Raw genomic sequence first — 22,362 nt, 5'->3', positions numbered from 1 at the left:
TCTAAAAAAAAAAAAATGTTTGCAGGAACATCCAAGAGATCTGTGTATTTATGATGTAGAGAAATAGGAGTGGGTGGGTTGAAGCTGGAATGATTTTGGCTTGACACCGCAGTTACGGGTGAGGAGAGGAAGGAAAGCATCTGTAGTATTTATTATCTGTTTTTGAATTTATTAAACTTATCCGTAGGCTATTGGCAAAATTGGAGGCAGCAGATAGACACCATCATTTCTGGGGAGCAGTTGCTCATACGTTCATTTATTTTTGTTAACAGGTCAAACATAGATGGACAGACAGACAGACAGGAATCGTTTTCTTTGGTTCCTATTTTTATTATTTTTACTTTTTTTTTTTCATCTTTCTTCAATTTTTTATAATGTTTCTTGCCATCAACCTTTCCTCTTCTTAAACAAAAAAACAAAAAATCATTTTTTCACATATACTCTTTCTTTCTTTCTTTTTCTCTCCCTTTCTTTCTCTCATGTTTTACTTTCTTTTTTCTTTTTTATACAAGAAGATCAAGGATGGTGGCGGTGGTGGTGGTGGAGTAGAAATAAAAAGAAAATTGCAGGGGGTTGGGGCGCTATCATCAGAAGAGTAAGGAAGAAGTCGATGAGAAATGTACGGAGTAGTCTCTTTGGATCGGCCATCAGCTGTTGAAAAATGTATGTTTTGTGTGTTGTACTTAAAAAAAAAAAAAAAAAAAAAAAAAAGGAACAATTTTTAAGCCGCTGATTATAAACTCCAACCTGTGGAGACAGAGGAAGAGAAACGGGAAGGAGGAGGAACGATATCATGAACTGGTAGAAAGAGGAGGAGAAACGATGTTCTAAACCGGTAGAAAGAGGAGGAGGAGGAGCAAACAATTGTCACGCCTTCTTTTCTGGGATGAGGGGGGAGGGGGGACTGTCGAATATGTGTTGGAAGTGTCCATTTTGGATTTATTTGGTAATTTGTGCTTGTTTGCCTCTGTAAAACGAAGCAAGAACGAAGCAACATGATTTTTCTTGCATCATCCAAGCTTTCTTTTGGGGAAGAAAAAAAAATGACTTCTTTTTCTCCCTCCTCTCTCCCCTCCAAACTCTCTTCTCTTTTTACCTCTCTCGCTCTCTCTTTCCTTTGGGTTCGCTCGTCATTGTTATCTTCCCGTAATACGTTTCTTTTACTTCCCATTTAGTTTGTTTTTGTCTTTGTGTAAAAAAATGTCTTCCCAATCGGGAAACCGCATCTTAATGCGGTGACGCTAATGGCTATGAATGTTTATCGCCAAATGTGAAATTTGGAGTCTGGCTGATGGTGAGTGATGGCCCGGCAAGTGAAACAGTTGAAACCCCCGTAGAACCACTGATGCTCTCACTAAGATGTCTGCAATGACAAAAAAACAAAAAAATTAAATTAAACAAATAATAACAACAATCACATAATACATACATTTTAGTGTCATATCCCGGTGTTGTCTAGGAAAACTGTGGAAACAAAGAGTTCTCACCCTACAAATAAATGACATTACAAAGAAAAAGAAAGTTGTTTAATAAATTAGCGTTAAAACAAGCTGAACATACAGGGTTTCCATCCACGAATAAAAAATTTACTTTCACCATAACTAATGCTTGTGCAAAATTTCAGAAAAAAATCAAAGGCATGGTTATTGAGAAATGTGCAAACAAATGAACAGATAAACAATTTTGGAGCAATTTTACCTCTATAATGCTCCCTACGGAAGCAACCATAGTTATCCCAGAAAATCTGTCGTGGCAAAAATTTACTTTCACCATGACTAATGTTTGTGCAAATTTTTTTTTTTTTTTTAAATCCAAGCCGTGATTATTGATGAACGGGAGTATATATGAGATAAGAATGAGATGAGAAATGGTGGTAAAATGTAACGTCGCATAACATTATATTACCTTTTTTGGATCATTTTTGTATTACAAGAATAGCTTTCCACTCAAAACTGTTTAATCCAGTTCAAGATTTCATATAGGTTCCCAAATTGGACATACAGATTCCAAAGTTTGAAAAAATGCATCTTTCAACTGTAGTAGAGATGGAGATATTCCGATCCCTCATGACTGCTCCCAGATTCCACCTATCAACATTGGCATCCCTTGCAATAACATCTGGTTATGTGAGCATTCTACTTCTGGAGTGGGTAGTAGGCTTTCACAGATATTTATTTTGCATTCTTTAGTATGCCTAGTGGTCGATCTGGGTTGGTTGGTTGTTTTTGTTTTACGGCATATCAACCCTTTTCGGGTTATTTAATGCCAAATCCAAAGATTTTGGAGAAAAATTTTTTAATAGAATATATTTGTTGTTTTCAAGTCGGTTTCTATTCAGCCCATAGTTGGAACCTTAACAGGTACTACCACTCCGGGTCAGAATGGACCTGGGAGCAATGGTAATTAAAGGGTGGCTCCACACTCCCCAAAGCCCGCGAGCTGGGGCCTCACCACTGGATATAGTTTAAGGTCGGTCGATCTGGGAGTTGATACCGGAGATGATTTGGTTGTTTTGTATTGCCAACTGAATAATAGTATACTCTACAATGGAACGGGACATCCGGTCTCCCCAAGTTTAGATCATAATGGAGACAACTAAGTTATCGGAACATCCCAGAAGATTGGTTTGCTTGTTTTGTTTTATGGCATATCAACCCTTTTCAGGTTATTTAATGCCAAATCCAGTCATTTTTGTAAATTTTTTAATGCTTTTTAGCATCTTCTTCAGATCATGATTTTTCATGTTTGAAAGAGAACACCATAATTCTATCTAATTTCATTTTGTCGATTAAACATCATTAATCAGAGTCATGCGATATCCACCCACACAAGCTTATAGACAACATTTGCATTATAATGCTCAATAATCAAACAAAACAAGAAACACTGAATAGAAAACAAACATGCACAACAAAGGATGGTATTCAATTAGTAAAAATACAATCCACACACAAACACACACATTAGTGTTTCAATGTTATGGGAATAAGGAAAACCTAATATATTAGTGAGTTTACTGATGTCGCGTTCCTATTCAGGAGACATCATCAAGATGTCGTTTTAATTTATTTTCTTTGAAATTCAGTTATAACTGATGGTTAGGGCTATGACAACAGCATCTCCTTTTCATTGTTTTAACTCTCGAGTATAGACACAATTAATCAACAGAGAACCAGATCACTCTACATAAAAACATATAAAATATGAATGGATATATACCTGAGAATCAAAACAGGGAAAAGAATATGCTGGTGTCATAGCCCTAATGATGAAGTCGCCTGAATAGGAACAAATTTTTGGCAAACTCACCAATGTCTTCGGTTATCCTTCCTATTGTGATATATATATATATATATATATATATATATATATATATATATATATATATATATATATATTACTAAATATTGCAGAATCTTATCTGGTTGCTTGTTTGCACACTGAATGTATGATGAAATAAGAATGAGATGAGAAATGGTGGTGGGAGAGGAACAGAGGAAGGAAGATAAACACAAAAGTCTCCTAATATGAAAACCGTGAGTTCAATTCATTTTATCTTAAATCGCATCCAAAAATAAGTTTTATTATCATATCAAATAAGCTGGGGTGAAAGGAGATCTTCATAATAGTGTAAAAATTATTTTGTGAATCATTACACAATTTCTTCAAATCTAAATCCATGTTCGATAAAATAGGAATAAATTAATGGACTTTCAAAATATTAATTTTTCTTCACAATCGATTAGGAGCATTAAATATTTACACTCATATACAATGGTGACTTAATAGGTCTCGAGTCATATTCTGGACTGAAGATAATGTCCTGGCAAAAGGAGTCATATTCAATGTCATGATCAGTGGTTGTAATATAGTAAAGCTCCCAAAAGGAGAAGAGTTTCCTTCTTGTTCAGTTTGTGAAAACGAAGTCAAGTGCAATTCAATTTTTTTGTGGTACTTTTAAACCTTGGGTATACAAGAAGTCATAAATAAATTCTTTATTGTTTTAAATTAATGTTTCAAGTAGAAAACTTTGTGAAGCCATACAGAGAATAAAAGTTAATCGATGTTTGTCTCTTTTTTTTTCTTTCTATATATTTTTATCACAAACACATACTAATCTATTCTTAAATTTTCAGATTGTGTTTGAAAAAATAAAATTAAAAAATCCAATAGGAGTTAGCCACATTCTTTGAAAGCATTATTTCGTAAGGTTAAAACTTCAAAACAGAGTAATACTGTCAAATTTTATTTATTTTATCTTTTTATTAAATGAAAAATGAAAATCATATTTTTTTCTGAGACTTTCAGTGAAATCTACCCTAATCACAGAAGACTTTGTAATATGTTTTATTTTTTTCCCCTCTCATTTTGATGATGTTGTTGGGTTTATTGATGACTGCCTCTAGAAGAGAAAATTGAGCATCATAGAAAACAGCTAGATCAGATATCTAATTTTCTATTCTAGGAGCAATCACTCATGGATTTAAGATCAGAAAATAAAAAAAAAGGATCTCCGGTTTTAATTTTAATTTTTTTTTAATTATTATTATTATTATTATTATTATTATTATTATTATTATTATTATAATAATAATAATAATAATAATAATAATAATAATAATAATAATTCATTATTCCGTTTTCAAAAGTTCTCATTTAAAAAAAATCCATTTTAATTGTTTTCATTATCTGTACTTTGCAATCAACTCACTAAAACCAATTCTTATCAAGTTTCTCACATTCACTCACTGTATTTTGCACAACGCCTCTCCCTCACACGCTCTTATTTTAATTGATGTTTATTACTCTCTCCGTTTATCAAAAGTTAAAAGGTAATAAAATTATACAACTCAAAATTACAATAGTTCATTGTAAACAAAAAGAAAGTAACGCTACAAGTGATAATACTATTTAACCATGGAGAAGGAAAATGAGAGAGGATTTATAGTAAGCAACAAGAGATGGATTTTGTCTTTATTTTTAAAAAATTTAACTGGTTATGTAAACTGAGTTTTTTCTTATTCAAATAATCTAAACTGAACTAAAGAGCTGACACAATGGATTACATTTTTGTGTGTGTGTATATATGTATATACACACACACACACACAGTGGAAAGATAAAATTATAGCTGAATTGGACCCATATCAAGATGGTGATTGAGACTGAAGGCATTGAATAGATGTCAGCTCTACTACATTATCAAGTTACCTGAATTGATTTTTTTAATAAAAATTTAAAAATAAAGCTGTAGTGTTGTTTTAGTTAGAGCAATAATTTTATTGTTCCACCTTCTGTGTGTGTGTGTGTGTGTGATAAAAAATAAAGTGCTCAGTTAAGTAAATACAGGGTGACCCCCCCCCCAAAAAAAACGGGCCCCAACTCTAATTAGGGCCCGTTTCTTAGTGTTTTATCCGAATGAAATGAAACTTTGGTCATAACTAGTTTATTATATTCAAAACATCACATCAAAACACTAGGGTCTTTGGCCTTTTTTTCTCCGTTCTACAGCATATGTTCTAGATGGCCTCCATTTAGCTTTTGTTTATTTATTATACTAAATTAAACATTTCCTACTTCAGGTTTCATAGATCAGGTGCAACTGAAAGAACAGGAGGCAGTCAAAATTGGATTGCCGCTTGACGAATGGAGTAGAGGTGTTTTGACAGAGTCCTGCAGTCGCAGTAGTATAATCTCCTATATAATAAAATGACTGCAGAAATAAGTAAAATTAAAACAAATATTTCAATTTTACTAAGCAATGGCATCAATTAAAGAACAGTCACACTTGGTATCTTTAACCCCACAGCCTGAATTTCTAATGTTTCTGTGAAACAGCAGGTATGAATAGATGATAAAACTAATGTATAATGTTAGCTGACATAAAACTAAATCCTCTTACATATGTAATTCAGCACTCTCGTCATTTTTCATATACTTGTCCTCTTCTCAAAATGTCATAACTATCTAGGAGTAATAATATCTAGCAATCTCACATTTATATCCTATAAGGTTAATAAGGAACTTTACGTGTTGCGTATCCTGAGCTACCAAATTCCTCATGAGTAGCATTTGCTGACTAGACTTTACAAAGCAATGATTCGTCTCCACTTAGAATATGGGTCTATATAGTGTTTGCCAGAGTTGACAAGGATTTCTCTGATTCTCTTCAGCATCTCCAGCGACATGCCATCAGATATACACTACATATTCCTTGTTACGACCCTGTTTCCTTTGGAGTATATGATCTGCTTGGATTAGATCTGCTCTCTACTCGCCAGAATGTAACAGTTGCCTCCAGATCATTCCATGGTTCTTGCCTCACAATAATGCTTAAATACCGCCCTGTGCTGCAGCTGAACAAACCAAACCTGCAAGGATATACATTAAACCCTCTGCATAATCACACAGGTGTTTGTTCAGAGATGTACTGGCAATCTCCTTTCACATTGTGTTCTGCAGTCCTGAACGTGCTGCCTCAGAATTGTGTGAATGTCACTGTCACATTTTTGGAGTTCTGCATTGGCTAATTATCATGATATTCTTAAGTTTTATGCATTCCCTAATTAACTTAGTAGCCTCTGTCTATTGTTAACGGTTTTATGACTCTGGCTTAAACAAAAAAAAAAAAATGCATGATATAAACGCATACACTGTTTTTTTTTTGTTTTGTTTTGTTTTTTCGTTTAAGCAAGCATTGTTAAATGTAACAGAATTTACCACTGATCGATTATACCTATTTTTATTTTTTATTTTTTAAAAATTAAAATTAATTGTAACACCAGCCTCATTACTTTTTTTTTTTTTAGACACAATTCATACATACACATTTGTTTTTAAATGTTATATTTTATGACCAGGTCTGTCTCAGCATTTTACACTTTTCTTGAGCTTATGAATTTCTATTGATAATAAATTTCATTATGCGAAACTAGAATAATAAGAAATAAATGAGATTTTTTTTTTTTAATTACAACACATCAAAATCAACATGACCGAAATGAGTGTAGATCATAAATGCAAGATTTATAAGATATGAGTTGGGAGACAATTGGATTAATTTTAATCATAATGTAATAAGGATAATCTCATAACTTCGAGAAAGAATTCACTTTGGATTATTTGAATTATTTCAATTACTGTTCTCATATTGAGTGTTATTCACACAATGTTTTGGCCAATATCATGTTGAACTTGGGAATTTTTCTGTCAAGAATAGGAGACTGGATACATGTGATATTTTAGAAATCAACAGGTTACAGATTCAAGATAAAATTTACACATTATGCTAAGGAGCAAAGCAGTTCACACAAAAAGTTACACTGCACTTTTGGCAATAAATTAGTGATTACTAGGGCTATGACAACAGCATATTCTTTTCATTATTTTGACTCTTTATCAATTAATATCTTAGATGTTTTTATGTAGACGGATCTGATTCTCGGTTGATTAAGTGTGTCTGTGTCGGATATATACCTGAGAATCTAAAGAATAAAAAGAATATTCTGTTGTCACAGCCCTAATGATTACTATTGCAAGATTTGTTTATATAAGGTCATACATTATCGGACAAATACAATTTTAGCAAATTTCACAAGAATTTTTAAAAGGGTTTCAACAACTCTTGAAGAGTAGTTGATGGATAGAGATGAATTTCATCCTTTTCTCAGACTAAGTAAATAGTACCTTATATATTATCTTGTAGATTTTAAAAAGAAATTATTTAGTGCCCTGTATATCGGACAATGAGATCTAATGGATTAAGACATTGTCATCTACTCTTTTACTTTTTCTGGGTTCAAACTCTCATTTTCCTACAGAAGGTTTTATCGAATGTAGTTTCTTGTTTTGGCAGAGGTTTCAAGTCTCTTGACACTATTTTAAACATTGAGATGAAAAAAAAAAAAAAAAATGAAATGAAATCTGACACAAACTATGCTGGGGCTCTACGGACAAATTTATCTTTAGTTAACCTTTGACAACTACATATTTTCGTTTACTAGCCAAATAGAAAAGTTACTAGCCAAACTCACGTGATTGTCAGAATATGACGTCTTCGTTCTGTGATGAGTATGTAGAGCATAAAGATTTTTCTGTATTTTTTTTGCTAAGTGCAATTCTAAATATGCAACAAATTTTATGTTGAGACTTGAAGGTATAAACATTCTAATTTTTTCAGATATTTTTTAAACATCTTTCATTAAAAAAAAAAAATAAGTATATTGTTCTATTAAACTTTTATTGTTTAAATAATTTAACTTTGTTCATTTATTTAAAAAAAAAAAAGTTCAAAAGATATTTTTCATCCAGTTTTGGAAGATTGTCAGTAAAAGAAATACAATCGCCAAAAGATAAGCATTCATTATTTCTAGTCACAACTTTGAAAAATCACTTGCAAATGTGACTGTTTCACTCACAATGTAGAGTCCTGTATACTAATTTTATGATTGGAAAGTCTGGCTTATTCAACAGGGCTTGACCAATAAAAGTTAATTTCTTAAAAGCTCAAGATTCCAATAAGCCATTTGTAGATGGAAAGTATTGTTTTCTTCTACTTTCAAGACTTTATGAAAAGTGTTAATGTTTATTTGTTGTAAAATTAATGGAAGAATCAAAAGTTCAACTTCCAATCAATAACTTCATGTCATATCTTGATTACATCATAATTCATATTTATTTTTAATTCATATTTATATTACAATATTCAGTTTTACTCCTTTAAGAAAATCAAACGACAAAACATGTCAATGAACTAAACTCAGATGTTGCAATATTTTTGAGCTAATGAGGGAGTATAGTCCCTCACAGTTGGAAGATTCTATTTATAAATGATGCTGCTAGGAACTGACAAATCAAATTAATTCACATTCTGCTACCAACCAATCAGAAATCAGAATTGCTCCATAAAAATTAAACCATTTTTTTTTTTTAGCAACCTTGCATGTGTTTTTTCGTGTCAACACGGAAAGAATCTTTTGCTCTGTGGCTTCCAACTCAAGAGCTGTCTACTGAGAACCACTAACCTTCAAGACTTGTGTAGAACAACTAATTATTGGAAACTGTTCTGAAACTAAACATGGCTTACAACTCTATAGGTTATGCGCCCAACATACATCTTTATTTCGATGGATCCAAATCAAAATTCGAATTGTGGCAAGTGAAATTTTTAGGATATCTATGAATTCAACATTTTATTTTCTTCAATATTTTCAATTTTAACCATTTTATCAGATAATCGTATCTATAAACTCTCGAAACAGTTCCTTTATAGTGTGCTGTCAAAAGGAAAAAAAGAACTATAGGAGGAGAAGGGCAGAAACGGTTCAAGTTGTCTCTTAAACAGTTCAGTTTGTATTCTGATTCATAACCCAAAACAGATGTTTCTGGTGTAGTGCAAGCTACGATTACTGAATCTGCATGCATTGAAGAATGTGAGAAGAAATGTACTATTAGAAAACGCAGAGCAGTCAAAACCTCTGCAACAGAATCATCCCACAGATGCCTTATATGATAAAGCAATTTTATTTTTATAAAGATAACCATTTTAAGCGATTAATAGGAATTTGTAGACATTTCAACAAAAATCTAGCAAGTTTGAATTATTGTTGAGTATTTCCCCTTTATTTTTTTAAAATTGTTTTTAAAATGGCACAAGACAGTTGGTCCTCAGTTACTCATGAAACTTCATTTTCTTATTTAAAAATTAAACTACTTGATCAATTTATGTGCTTTTTGGAATATGATATTTTCGTTTCGTCACATATACATACATCATATAGATTTTTCTTTCTTTTTTTTTAATATAGGGTAAATTCTGGACAAGAACCCAATTTTTTTTTTTTTTTTTACTGTAAATGACTTACTTTATTGACATGTTTTGTCTATTATTTTCTACTAAAGGGCTAAACAAAATTAAACTAATATTTAAACTCATGACCATTTTTCAATATCGATAACTAAAAATAACCGACATTTTGTGTTATTATGTGTTAATGAATTAGAAGAACAAAATGTGAAGATTATCCAGAGCCAAAGAGGGAGAGGGAGAGAGAGAGAGAGAGAGAGAGAGAGAGAAAGAAGAGAGATTGCAGTTAAAAATTATTTCTAAAGAAAAATTAAGGCCTTTGCTTGATGTAGTGAGAAATGTTTGGGTGATGGGCAAAAAGATTGAAGAGAGAGAGAGAGAGAGAGAGAGAGAGAGAGGTGGGAGATTACAACAAAAACAAACAAACAAAAAAACAAACATAAGTTTTTAAGAAGTTTACTCGTTAAGACTTATTGAGCTTTATTTTATCCTTTATACTTTAAGGAACAAACAAAAGGGAAAACAAATGTAGAAGAACAAACATGGAGATTGAGAAAAGCGTTAATTATTCTTCACAATCAAATCCCCTTGAAAAGAAGGCCTAGGGAGCTTATTTTTATTCATTTTAAATCAGCCATGTTTTTTTTTATGAATAGAAAATCTCTTTAAATCTTGGTAAATTTTGTAGAATTTTTATTATTATTATTATTATTTAAAAAAATATTATTTGATTTCAAAATTTTACATAAGGAATAATAGCATTATTATGGATTTCATCCATGCCATTTCTCTTGATATTAAATTACGGCAGAATAGATAGAACAGTCGCTATTTTTACGTTTGGGTGCTTTGTGAACCTATTTTTTTTTAACTTCCAGATTTTATTAAAATCTATCACTGAATTTTATTTCAAAAATTCTGTAACTTATTCAAATACAATTTTAAATAGCTTATTTTAGCATTTCTAATTTGTTTCTAAATAAATTATTTTAAACTTCCTTTTTTGCTTGCATGACCATCAGTCATTTCCAATATCATGTAGTTTACAAAATTTAAGAGTCTGAAAATTAGTTTCACAAACACCATAAAACCAAAATAGCGATCATATTTTTTCATCTTATGCTGGTGTAGATGAAAGCAACATGGCTTCCCTTGCTATGATATCATGTGTTCAATAAAATATTAAATTAAAAAAAAAAAAAATTCTTGTTTCTAAGAGCTTGTGCATATTGTCTACACACACAAAAAATGTACTATTTCAAAAAAGATAATAAGGTCCTCTTTCATGGGGGAGTGATTGGAAAGAAACACCAAAAATTAATGAGAATGTAAAGAATTTGACCTACAAAGACTGGCTATATGTAAAAAAAAAATAAAATAATAAAATAGGGGGAAAAAAATGAAAAAAAAAAAAAAGAAAAAAAAAAAGAAAGAAATATTAAAAAACTGAACTCACCCACAGGTTCTCCACATTAGGCAAGATCAATGACAAAGCACCTGTGGAGGAGATTTATAAAAAAAACTAGAGGACACACTAAGAGAAAGCGTTGGAAAATTAAAAGGAAGGAGAGAGAGAGAGAGAGAGAGAGAGAGAGAGAGAGAGAGAGAGAGGGAGAGAGAGAGAGGGAGAAAGAGAGCAGAAAAAGGAGAAGAGAATGTTAATGTTGTCAACTGATTTTTTTGCATCTTTGAGTGTTGCCATTTTCACAACTTTCGGCTATTGTAATCGGCAGGTGAAAAGTTGAGAAAATTGCAAAAACAAAGATGAGGAAATAATTTGGAAACGTGGTGAAGAAGAAGAAGAACGTCATCAAGGAGGGAAACAAAGAGAGAGAGAGAGAGAGAGAGAGAGAGAGAGAGAAATAAAGACATAGGTGTAGAAGAGGGGAATCCGAACTATTTTATTTAAAAGAAAGAGAAGGAGAAATAGAGAAAATGACAAAGAGAGGGATACTATAGAAAGAGAGACAGAGCAAGGGATGGGAGGAAAATAAGGCGGAAAAGAAAAATCAAGATAGAGAGAAGAAAGAGATTAAAAGATAGAAAGGAAAAAAGTGAAGGAGAAAGAAAAAAGTGAAAGAGTAAGGGGGAAGAGAGTGAAAAAAGGAAAAGAGAGTGAAGAAGGAGGGAAAAGAGATACTAGAGAGAGAGAAAAAGAGAGAGTGGAGAGGGATAAAGAAAAAGATATTTGGTATTCAATTACTCTAATTTTACAAAAAAATCAGTAAAATATGTGAAAAGGATAGAAAGAAAAACAAAGATTAAAAGAAGAATGGAGGAAGGGGAGGGATACAAACTGGGAAGGAGGGGTGCGAAAGATATTTAGGTGCTTATTTAAAATTACACTTAGTTAAAAATCAAAAATACAGAAAAATCTTTATGAGAGACATACTCGTCACAGAATAGAAATGTCATATTCCAAAAAATCATTTCTTTTTTGTTTTGTTTTTTAAATTAAGAAAATCAAATTTCATGAGTGAAGGGGGGGGGAGCAAAGAGTCACCATTTTGTTTTAAAATTAAAGGGTCACAACTCAAGAGAGATTTTACTGGTATTTAAAATAAATTAAAACTTTTTAATCCCTAAAAATCGTAAAATTGATTTTCTTTAAATAAAAAAATACTTGATCAATTTACTTGATTTTTGAACTATGAAATCATTTTGTGATGAGCATGTACGTCATAAAGATATTTTTGTATTTTTGTATTTTTTTTTTTTTTTAAATCAAGCATAATTTTAAATAAGCACCGATATTTGAATAACAGAGAAATAGGTGTTTCTTTACAATCACACCATCAAGAAAAACTTTTACACTAAAAAAAAAACAAAAACAAATACTGTCAAATATTTATAAAGTTTTCGAATCTTAGTGTAGACAAACAAATAATTTAATTGTTTTCAATTTAAACTTTTACTTATGACACGATACTATTACAGGTGTTGATATCTTGCCTGCCTCTGTATTCAACTACAGTAACACACACAAACAAAACAAACTATTATATATATATATATATATATATATATACATATATATATATATTTTTTTTTTTTCGGAGGCACGTAAAAACCCTGGAGACGTACCACCAAAGATGCCTCCGAAAAATCCTCAGAATCAGTTGGAAGGACCGACGCACCAACACCAGCGTCCTGAGTGAGGCTGACATTCCTACTATCACCGCTACTGTTGCTCAACGCCAGCTCAGATGGACTGGTCATGTTGTCCGAATGCCGGATCTCCGCCTCCCAAAACAGAGTTTCTACTCTCAGCTTGTTGAGGGAAAGCGTGCCCAGGGTGGCCAAAAGATGAGGTATAAGAACAACATCAAAGTAAATCTAAAGCGGTTTCACATGGACCTTGAGACATGGGATAACGTGGCTGGGAGCAGGTTGGCATGGAGGAGCGCTGTCCACGAAGGTGCTGTGCTTTATAGTAGTGACCTAAATCAAGCTGCTGAGAATAAACGCAAGCACAGAAAGGACAGATTATCAACCAGACACACCCAACCCCACCCCACCACCACTACCTTTATCTGCCCAAACTGCACAAGAAAAATTGGGTCTAGGATTGGGCTCTATGCTCACCTGAGGACCCACAAAAACCACAACGGAGGACAGCCTTACTCGGACACGAGTGACCGCCGATGATGATTATATATATATATATATATATATATATATATATATATATATATATATATATATAATGGGCTCCTTCAGTCTTTGACAGTATGGATACCCACAAAGGGGTGCCAAGAGGTGTGCAATCTCCAACTACACCTCTTCTGAGTCAACATTTCATTTTTAAATCCCAGTGGTAAGTGAAGTGTATGTACAGGACGACTGGAAACAAATGCCAAGATAAGCGGAGAGCACATACAGCACCTAGTATTCCCAAATGGTCACCCATCTGTTACTAACCAGGCTCAACGTTGTTTAACTTTGGTGATCTGACGAGAACCGGTGTATCAACGCGATTATCTGTGTGTATATATATATATATATATATATATATATATATATATGTATATATATACATACATACATCCATACATACATATATATATATATATATATATAAACAACACACTCACACAAAGCCGTCAAAATAAGGCTCACAAAGTACATCCAAATGTCTAAACAATGATCATTTTTTTTTGTTGTTTTACGGCATATCAACCCTTTTTTCTTTTAGTTATACAGAAACACAATGCCAATGGTAAATGATTCATTGTATATGATAAATTAAATTTACTGATAGTGGGGAGAAAATTATGGGTTCATATCATTCTTTCCAATAATAGTGTCAAAATAGCACCTAGGAAGTCCGACAGGATTTGAACTTGGCATCGTTAATTGCATAATCCGCAGCAATATATTTATTAGGTTACTCTTACACACTCTGAGTGTTTTGGTGATGCCATTGTTTAATAGAAAGGCAAGCAAAACAGCAACATATGTTATTGTTAAATTTTTAAAAAATGTTTGTTATCAAAATGTATAGAAATTGTAAAGGTTTATAACTATATTGTTGTACTCAATCACAAAAATTGAATGATAATAAGATTTTTTTTTTTTTTTTTATGGCAGTGTGATTGCAAAAACATATCCGGAAGTATGTCAAAAACGATTTTAATGAAGTAAATAATACAAAAATTGACAGAAATAAATAATTCAAATATTAAAAAGCAGAGAGAAATATAGATCTATCCATATTAATCTTGAGCACTCTGTATCATTATTATATGCAGTTTAATGTCTGCTTTACATGTGAGAACATGTTACATGTCTTTTAGAAATTGACTTCCAAACAAACCTATCTTTGGCCAGGTCTTTATTTATCCCGCTTTCTCTCAAGTCCATTCTTATCACTTCTTCCCATGTTTTCCTTAGCCTTTTGTCAACTGAACATGTTACCTCAACTATTTCTACATCTACTAACCCAAACACTCTCATCCATTCTTTGAATGTGACCATACTATCAAAGTCTCCTGTTCTGTACACATATTATACTGTCCAGATTTAATTCTTCCCTGACATCGTCAGATCTAAATATGTTGTTAAAACTCACATTATAAATCGTATCATTTTTATTTCAGTTCTCTTCAGGCAACACATGTCTTCAATCCTCAATGGTCAGGTTTCCTTTCCTTACATCATTACACTATATACACCTGCCTGATAGACTCTTCTCTTCATAGTGATGTTTAATAATGGCAGAATTTAACAACCCTTAAGCCTTGTAATCAATCACACTCATATGTGATTTATAAATCATTACTTCATTTTGCCAAGATTTTGTATTCTTCATAACTTTGTTATGAATTCCAATCAAGAATATTTTGTAACCTTTGAAGTTATTAGAGAAAATATCTATCTACAGTAATCAAGAAACGTTCCAAAAATAATACCTCCTATTTTTTATTCCACCTGAATTGATCGGAGGAGATTGCAAATTGTATTGTTACAACAACTGAGCATGCCTTCATGGCCTGAAAGTTTCATCTCTCTGTTGTAGATATTGATGGGGAGACTCTAAGAAAGCAACTGTGGTCATGGACATGCGTTAGAAGCAGAGACGCATCATTGAATTTCTGGCATAAGATCACTGACAATGGTTGTGACTATGAAGAAAAATAAATCCTGGAGCACAATAAATGACTTATTTTGATGTTATCACTCCCATCTTCATAGCTCTTAAACTTTTCGAGTTAAAATAAATTAAAAAAAAAAAAAAAAAAGAAATAATAATTGGCTTTACTTTTGAAACAACCTTCATAATACCGAACCCAAAAAACTGTGCGGCACGCTATATTGGTATGCTATGAGAGGTTGGCCAATATGACAGGAAGATTCACAGCTAATCAGATATTCAGAATCATTTTTAAACAAATTAACATATAGCTACATTATTTTATACTTCCTGGATACCCAATGATTATAAATTATCTGTGTTTCATATTAAAACAAAAATGTTACCTAGTGTTAATGAGTTAAAAAAATGCAAATAACCTGTTTCTTCTAAAACCGCTATCTTCTTCATCTCTCTATTCTCTCTAGTATTTGGGGGAAAAAATCATGGTACGTATGCAGATTATGGACTGTGCTGAAATAATGTTATTTAGAAACCCATTTTTAACATGGAGAGATAAGGGGGTTTAGTTAACTATTCTGTACTTTCACCTAACAATTTAATAAACTATAAACACTGAACTTGAAAGACCTATTTAAAAGCATAGCACGATCCGTATTCGACATAAGTACCAAAATGATTTTCAAATTTTTACATAACATTTTTTTTTTTTTTAAATATTTACTCTAAATGCCGCCCCTTCCACCAATTCTGTTTTTGTTAAACCCCAAAAGAATGAATACTAAAAGAAAAAAAATGTGCCTATATTTTATCTGAGGCAATACTGAAATATATATATATATATATATATATATATATATATATATATATATATAAAAATCAGCTTTATGGCTGTGTCTTGTGTAGCTTTTGACTTTTAGCTGAACACAGAAAACTTCTCTTCATATAACAGATAAAACAATGCTAATCTGTAGACATGACTTCATGGTAAAAGAATTGATTAACAATCAGTTCTAAGTGACAGTCACTTCCAGAGGTTGACGGTTCAATCCTTACTACAGGCGGCAATAACTAAGAATAACATAAATTAACATTTCTATTCAATTATGGCTGATGGAACGAGGACAATCTAATACTGATTAAATAAAAGGGATTATTGAAATTCTGCACACAGATTCTAAAGTTTGACAAACGTTCCCAAGTTCGAAAACATACACCTGAAGAAAGTTGCAGATTAGACTGGTCAGAACAGAATATAAGAATGATGATTATAGTCTGAATAATCCAAATAACACAATTTATCAATTCTCATTTCAAAAATTCCAAAACAAGCATTTTTTTAGTTTTTTTTTCTTTAATTATTTTTTTTTTCTATTTCGTGATGAGAAAAAAATTGATGTGTCACAAGCAATATTTTTTCTTCTGAAAATACAGCCCCCCCCCCAAAAAAAAACAGTTTAAAAACCATTAAGAAACAATCTAAGACACCAATTTATCAATTCTCATTTCAAAAATTCCAAAACAAGCATTTTTAGTTTTTTTCTTTAATTTTTTTTTTCTACAACTTAGAGGTGTGTGTATATAAGCTGATGAAAGTCAGATTTTCAAAGTCTGATCCAAATACCAACTCATCTAACATGTCTCTATTTGATTCTGGCTGGCATTTTTTTTTTTTTTTTCAGTTTATCCTGCCATGCTATAAGCACAAATATATTTAACTTCGGTTCAGTTTTTTACTGAAAATCCAGTAATTTTGGAAAAAGGTTTTTATGCCTCCAAGTTCTTTATATCTTCAAATATTTATTCATGGTGCTTGGTTTAGTTGGGTTGTTTTGTTTTTTGGCATACCAACTCTTTTGGGATTATTTAATGCCAAATCCGGTCATTTTGGAAAAAAAGGTTTCATGCTTCAAGTCCTTTATAGCTTCAAATATTTATTTTTTTTTGTGTTTGATTTGGTTGTTCTGTAGAGGAAAATTGTTGTTTTTTGTTTTTGACTTTGCAGAGCATGATTGAGTTTTGCACAAGGAAAGGAAAAAGAACAATAAAAACAATGGTTGGTGAATATCTTAATTAAAAAAATTTGAACTTGTAATGCCAGAGATATTTCAAAATAAAAGTTTAATCTTATATAAAAGCATGTAGGTATATTTTTTAAACTGAATTAAAAAAAAAAAAAAAAATTTTTATTTTTAAATATGATTTGGAGAATTAAATTAAATTATTACAGTATCACGCCATCATTACATTATTAATTGGACCAAATGGTTATAAAACTATAACTAATTTTATTAATTTTTCTTTAATCTTTATTTCTAAAATTATTGTAGCTCCCAAAAGTTTCAATCTTTCAATTAAATCAGAAATTGCTAAAAATCTTAAAACCAGTTTAAATGACTTGCTATTCGACAGTTTAAATGCTTCCAAATCCCTTTCACATTAAGAAAAATTACAAAGCAATTAATTTTTTTTTTTCAATTATTTACAAAAGATTAAAATAGCTGACTTGTATTATTTGGATTCGTTGGACACTTAATCTCATCTTGAATGTTATTTTGCCAACGTTTTGGTCTATTTAACCTTCGACCTCCTTCAGGTATATCTTGTCGAACTCTGGAATTTTTCTGTTGAACCCGGGAATCTGCAAGGACTTATGGTGTAGTGGATAGAGTATTTGGTAAAATTCAGTTGTAAGTTATGCTCTTCTGGAGGTTAAAGGCTCAATCCTCAGTGCGGGGCGACACTCAAAATACAATTGCAAATTACTTAGGACTTCTTATCCAAGCATGGCTGATGAAACAAGAACACATTCTCGCTATAGATTAAATAAAAGGTTCCGTTCGAAATTCCATGCAGATTACGGAGTTCAACAGAAAGATTACGAGTTCAACAAGATACACGTGAAGAAGGTTGGAAATTACATTGACTGAAACGTTAAGAAAATAACACTCAATATGAGAAGAGAGTTCAAATAATATGAATAATCAATCTGCATCTCAATAAATAATTGCTTAAAAGTAAATAGAAATAATAATAATGTGCACATATTAGAGGCGAGAAAAACATACACGTACACTCAAGAGATGGTTATACAATTTTATTAATAGAATAAGAATTTTAATATTTCAAAGAGGTCCCTACACTTTATCAAAAAAAAGATTGTTTTTCTTTTATTTCTTCTGTCGGTTGTAGTTAAAGAAAAATAAATGTAACAAGAAAGGGGAAAAGTTGGTATGATAAAGACACGTAAAGGTCTCTGATGCACAACTGTTTATAAAAGTTGTCTGTTTTTATAAAGGAAAAAATTTTTGTTAAAGGGCAGACAACTGTCCGAAATATTAAAATTATAATGATAATACTTTACATGCTTTTATCTTTTCCATAAACTATATATTTACTCTTTTTGAAATGTGAAGAAAAATATAAAAGTGGGGTCAATTTCTTGAACTAACAATAAAGTTAAAATTCTCTATTTCAAGTTTATTCAACTTTAACACACCATCTTTTTATAATACGCTTATATATATATATATATATATATATATATATATTTTAGGGGGGGGTCAGCAGAGTGCCCTAATTATAAGGAAAAATTCCAAAAATAAGAGCATATTATTCATATTTTTATTTACAGAAAGTTTATATGATCTCATATAAACTTTCTGTAAATAAAAATAATATGTGTGTGTGTGTGTGTGTATAATACCATCGCAAGATTAACTTATTTGCATATTGATTTTGAAAAGGTACATTTTATTAATTAACTATTATTTGTCATTGTTTTTTATTATTGCTTTGATTATAAAAAATTGATATAAAAATAATTCTGTTTTGAACTATTGTTTTCTTTTGTGTTCAAATGTGCCTTATTTTAGTGGGATCAACTTGATTGTTATTTAAGAAGTTGTGATATACTTCTAAATAGCAAGTGAAAGGGCAACACGATGGAGAGTCAGCAAAGCCAGCTAGTATGTATATGTGTGTGTATATTTGCGTGTGTATGTTTTAAATTTGAGCATATCAAATAATATACAAGTTGTTGAGTGTCAATATAATCCATTCAGACTTTGAATTCTGGAGTCTTGCTTTTGGAACTTACAGAGTAAAACAGCATTAATTGATTAATTTATTGATTATTTCATTTTTTACTTTTCACTCGTTTATTCTTTTGAAAATGCTTTTTAATTAACAAAAAAGGGTTTATATATATATATATATATATATATATATATATATATATATATATTTAAAAATATATATAAATAAATATATATTTAAATATATATATATATTTAAAAAAAAAAATAATATATATATATATATATATATATATATATATGTTAATCAGTGATACATTTTTTTCTTACTAATGTTTTATCCTTCGATGAAAAGAACCTATCTTTGAAAAACCATGGGTTAAGAATTTTTCTTTATTATAATTTCTTGTTTGAATTTTTGATGGATTAAGAAATATTGTAATTCATCTAATTTTTATTTTCATTAAATTTTTCTTGTTTATACATATATAACTGTGTACTGTTTGTGGGAAAGAACCTTAGCAAACTGCTCGATTACAAAAAAGAGCATAATATTTAATTTTTTAATTTTATAGAAAGTCAGAAAAACATAGGTACTGCTGGCTTCAAATCCAATACGGGGGAACAGTTTATGGTTGAGAAATATTGGACTCTCTTCAGCCTCTGTGTTTTTATCTGTTCCTATTTACTTGCCCCCCCCTTCCCCCCACGAAGGCAGGGTTAGACACAAGGTCGGTTTTTAATGTGAGGAAAATCCAGCTCCCCAAAAAGGAGCACTCTGGACAGGAACAAAAATTAAAATTGTCTCAATCATAAAGGATTTCTCCTCCACTGACCAAGGACAGAAAAGATGAAGTGTAGCATCAGACAGATACTACACTATGATCTTCCTGGAAATGCGACCACGCATTTTTATTTTTAGCTCGTAAATTATTTATCATTTGTTTACAAATTTTTATTTATTTGTAATAAAAATAAAAGTTCATAAAAAATAATAAATTCATAATATTAGTAGTAGTCAGGTTTCAAATCTCAGCTTGAAACATCAAGTATAGCTACATAGAGGAGGCAGGAAACTGCTTTTTGAATTACTATATTTGTTCCCCGCTCGTGAGTTGAACTATCTGTATGGGCAATAAATTTTTATACTTTGCATAAAGCATTACTTTTCACAACTAGAATTGAATTCTCTTGGAAATTGATAGTATAAACAAATAAGAAAATTTCTATTGCACAAATCACTGCATCGGAAATTTTTTTTTTTTTAATTTATTTATTTACTTAAAAAAAATTTATTATTATTAAAAAAAAAAATATGTTAATGTAGTGTAAAGTTTTGGTCTTCAAAATGATAGATAAAAAAAAAATGTTTGGATTTTGAAATGGAATCGTTTGTAGGAAAATATAGAATAAAGAAAATTAACCAAGATATGGAAAAACTTATACAGGATAAATGAATTGTAGAAATAAAAAAAATTGCCAGGTGATCAGATTTGAAAATGATGATCAAAAGAATAAAATACAAGTGAAACCATGTAGAAAAACAGAAAAGCAAACTATCATGATAAAGAGTTTAAAAAAATGAGCCACATTTCTTTTTAACAGTCAGATTTTGGTGAGTGCTCAATACTTATAAACTATTAGCAATCTTGATGTTTTTTCAATAACAAAAATAGGTGTTTATCTAAAATTACAAAAAAAAGAAATAAAAAATACAGAAAAATGTCATATTCCAAAGATCACGTAAATTGATCAAATATATATATTTTTTTTAATTAAGAAAATCAAATTTTATGATTTTTAGCGAGTAAAAATTTTATTTTGAACACAAATAAAATCTCTGTAGTTGAATTGAATTGTTGCCCTTGAATTTTGCCAAAATTTAAAACAATATGACCACTCTCGGACTCTTTCTTACCTTATCATAAAATTTAATTTTCTTAAAAAGAAAAACAAGCAACAACAACAAAAACAATTCATATGGTTTTTGGAATATGACATCTTCATTCCATGAGATGTACATCATAATGGTTTTTTCTGTATTTAAAAAAAAAAAACTAAGTATAATTCAAAATAAGCAGCCAAAAATGTATTTCATTTTAAATGTAAATTTTAAAAGCAAATCATTACATTGTACTAGTATTACTATAGACATATACATTTAGGTGCTATGTGGATCGAATACTGAAACTGGACAGGAAGTTTTGTGAAACAACTCTGGAATAAGTATAAAGCAAACTAAAAAGTTTGCTTCATCATAATTCTCCTCCTGCTTCCTCTCTTCCTCCTCATCATCTTCATTATCATCAGTTCAATGTCTGTATGGCTTTTAGGAATTGACATCAAAACCAACCCATCTCTGGCCCCGTCTTTATTTATCTCTCAAGTACATCCTTGTCACTTCCTCCCATATTTTCCTTGGCCTTCCCCTATCAACTAACTATGCTACCTTAACTATTTCATATCTATTAACCTCAGAATTCTCATCCATTCTTTCAACGTGACCATACCATCAAAGTCTTCATGCTCTGCACACATCTCCATATACTGCTCAAATTTAATCTTCCTCTGATGTCTTCAGATCTAATCTTTCCTTTAAGACTCATGTTACACATCCATTGTATCATTCTCATTTTCATTCCTTTTCATGCAATGCATGTTGTCAAACCTTGTGATGTATAAAATAAAAAGAAAGTGAAACTTTTTCCCCCACAATCTAAGAATGTCCATCCCAAACAATATTGTGCATTTTTTTTTTCAGACAGCGTTATTGTAAAGAACTACTAATCAATTCAAAGTCAAAAGTCACTTGATTTAAGCTAAAACAGTTCAAAGAAAAATCACAAGAAATTATCTCTCCTCCCAAATTAATAACTTTAATAATAATCAATAACTTTCTTGGCCTTCGGGCCGTGATCAAAGTGTAG

The 22,362-nt window shown here is 30.9% G+C and overlaps 1 protein-coding gene across 13 annotated transcripts in view; it reads right to left on the bottom strand.

The window, feature by feature from the left end:
* Nucleotides 1-226: 226 nt before the first annotated feature.
* LOC145263754 (serine/threonine-protein kinase tousled-like 2) overlaps nt 227-22,362 on the bottom strand; it is a 618,843-nt gene continuing 596,707 nt past the window's right edge. For 10 of the 13 annotated variants that reach the window (XM_080120782.1, XM_080120784.1, XM_080120779.1 and 7 more), the window contains one exon: nt 227-1,363. In XM_080120782.1, coding sequence (XP_079976908.1) covers nt 1,249-1,363 — 115 coding nt within the window. In that variant the 3' untranslated portion in view covers nt 227-1,248. Of the gene's footprint in view, nt 1,364-11,261; nt 11,303-22,362 lie in introns of all 13 variants that reach the window. The other 3 variants (XM_080120786.1, XM_080120783.1, XM_080120777.1) reach the window with 1 other exon arrangement.

The sequence above is a fragment of the Euprymna scolopes genome, chromosome 39, assembly GCF_053919585.1.
Source record: "Euprymna scolopes isolate OS-2025 chromosome 39, ASM5391958v1, whole genome shotgun sequence".
Classification (NCBI taxonomy): domain Eukaryota; kingdom Metazoa; phylum Mollusca; class Cephalopoda; order Sepiida; family Sepiolidae; genus Euprymna; species Euprymna scolopes.
Note: the sequence above shows the minus strand (reverse complement) of the source record. Positions and strands in the feature narration are given on the sequence as shown.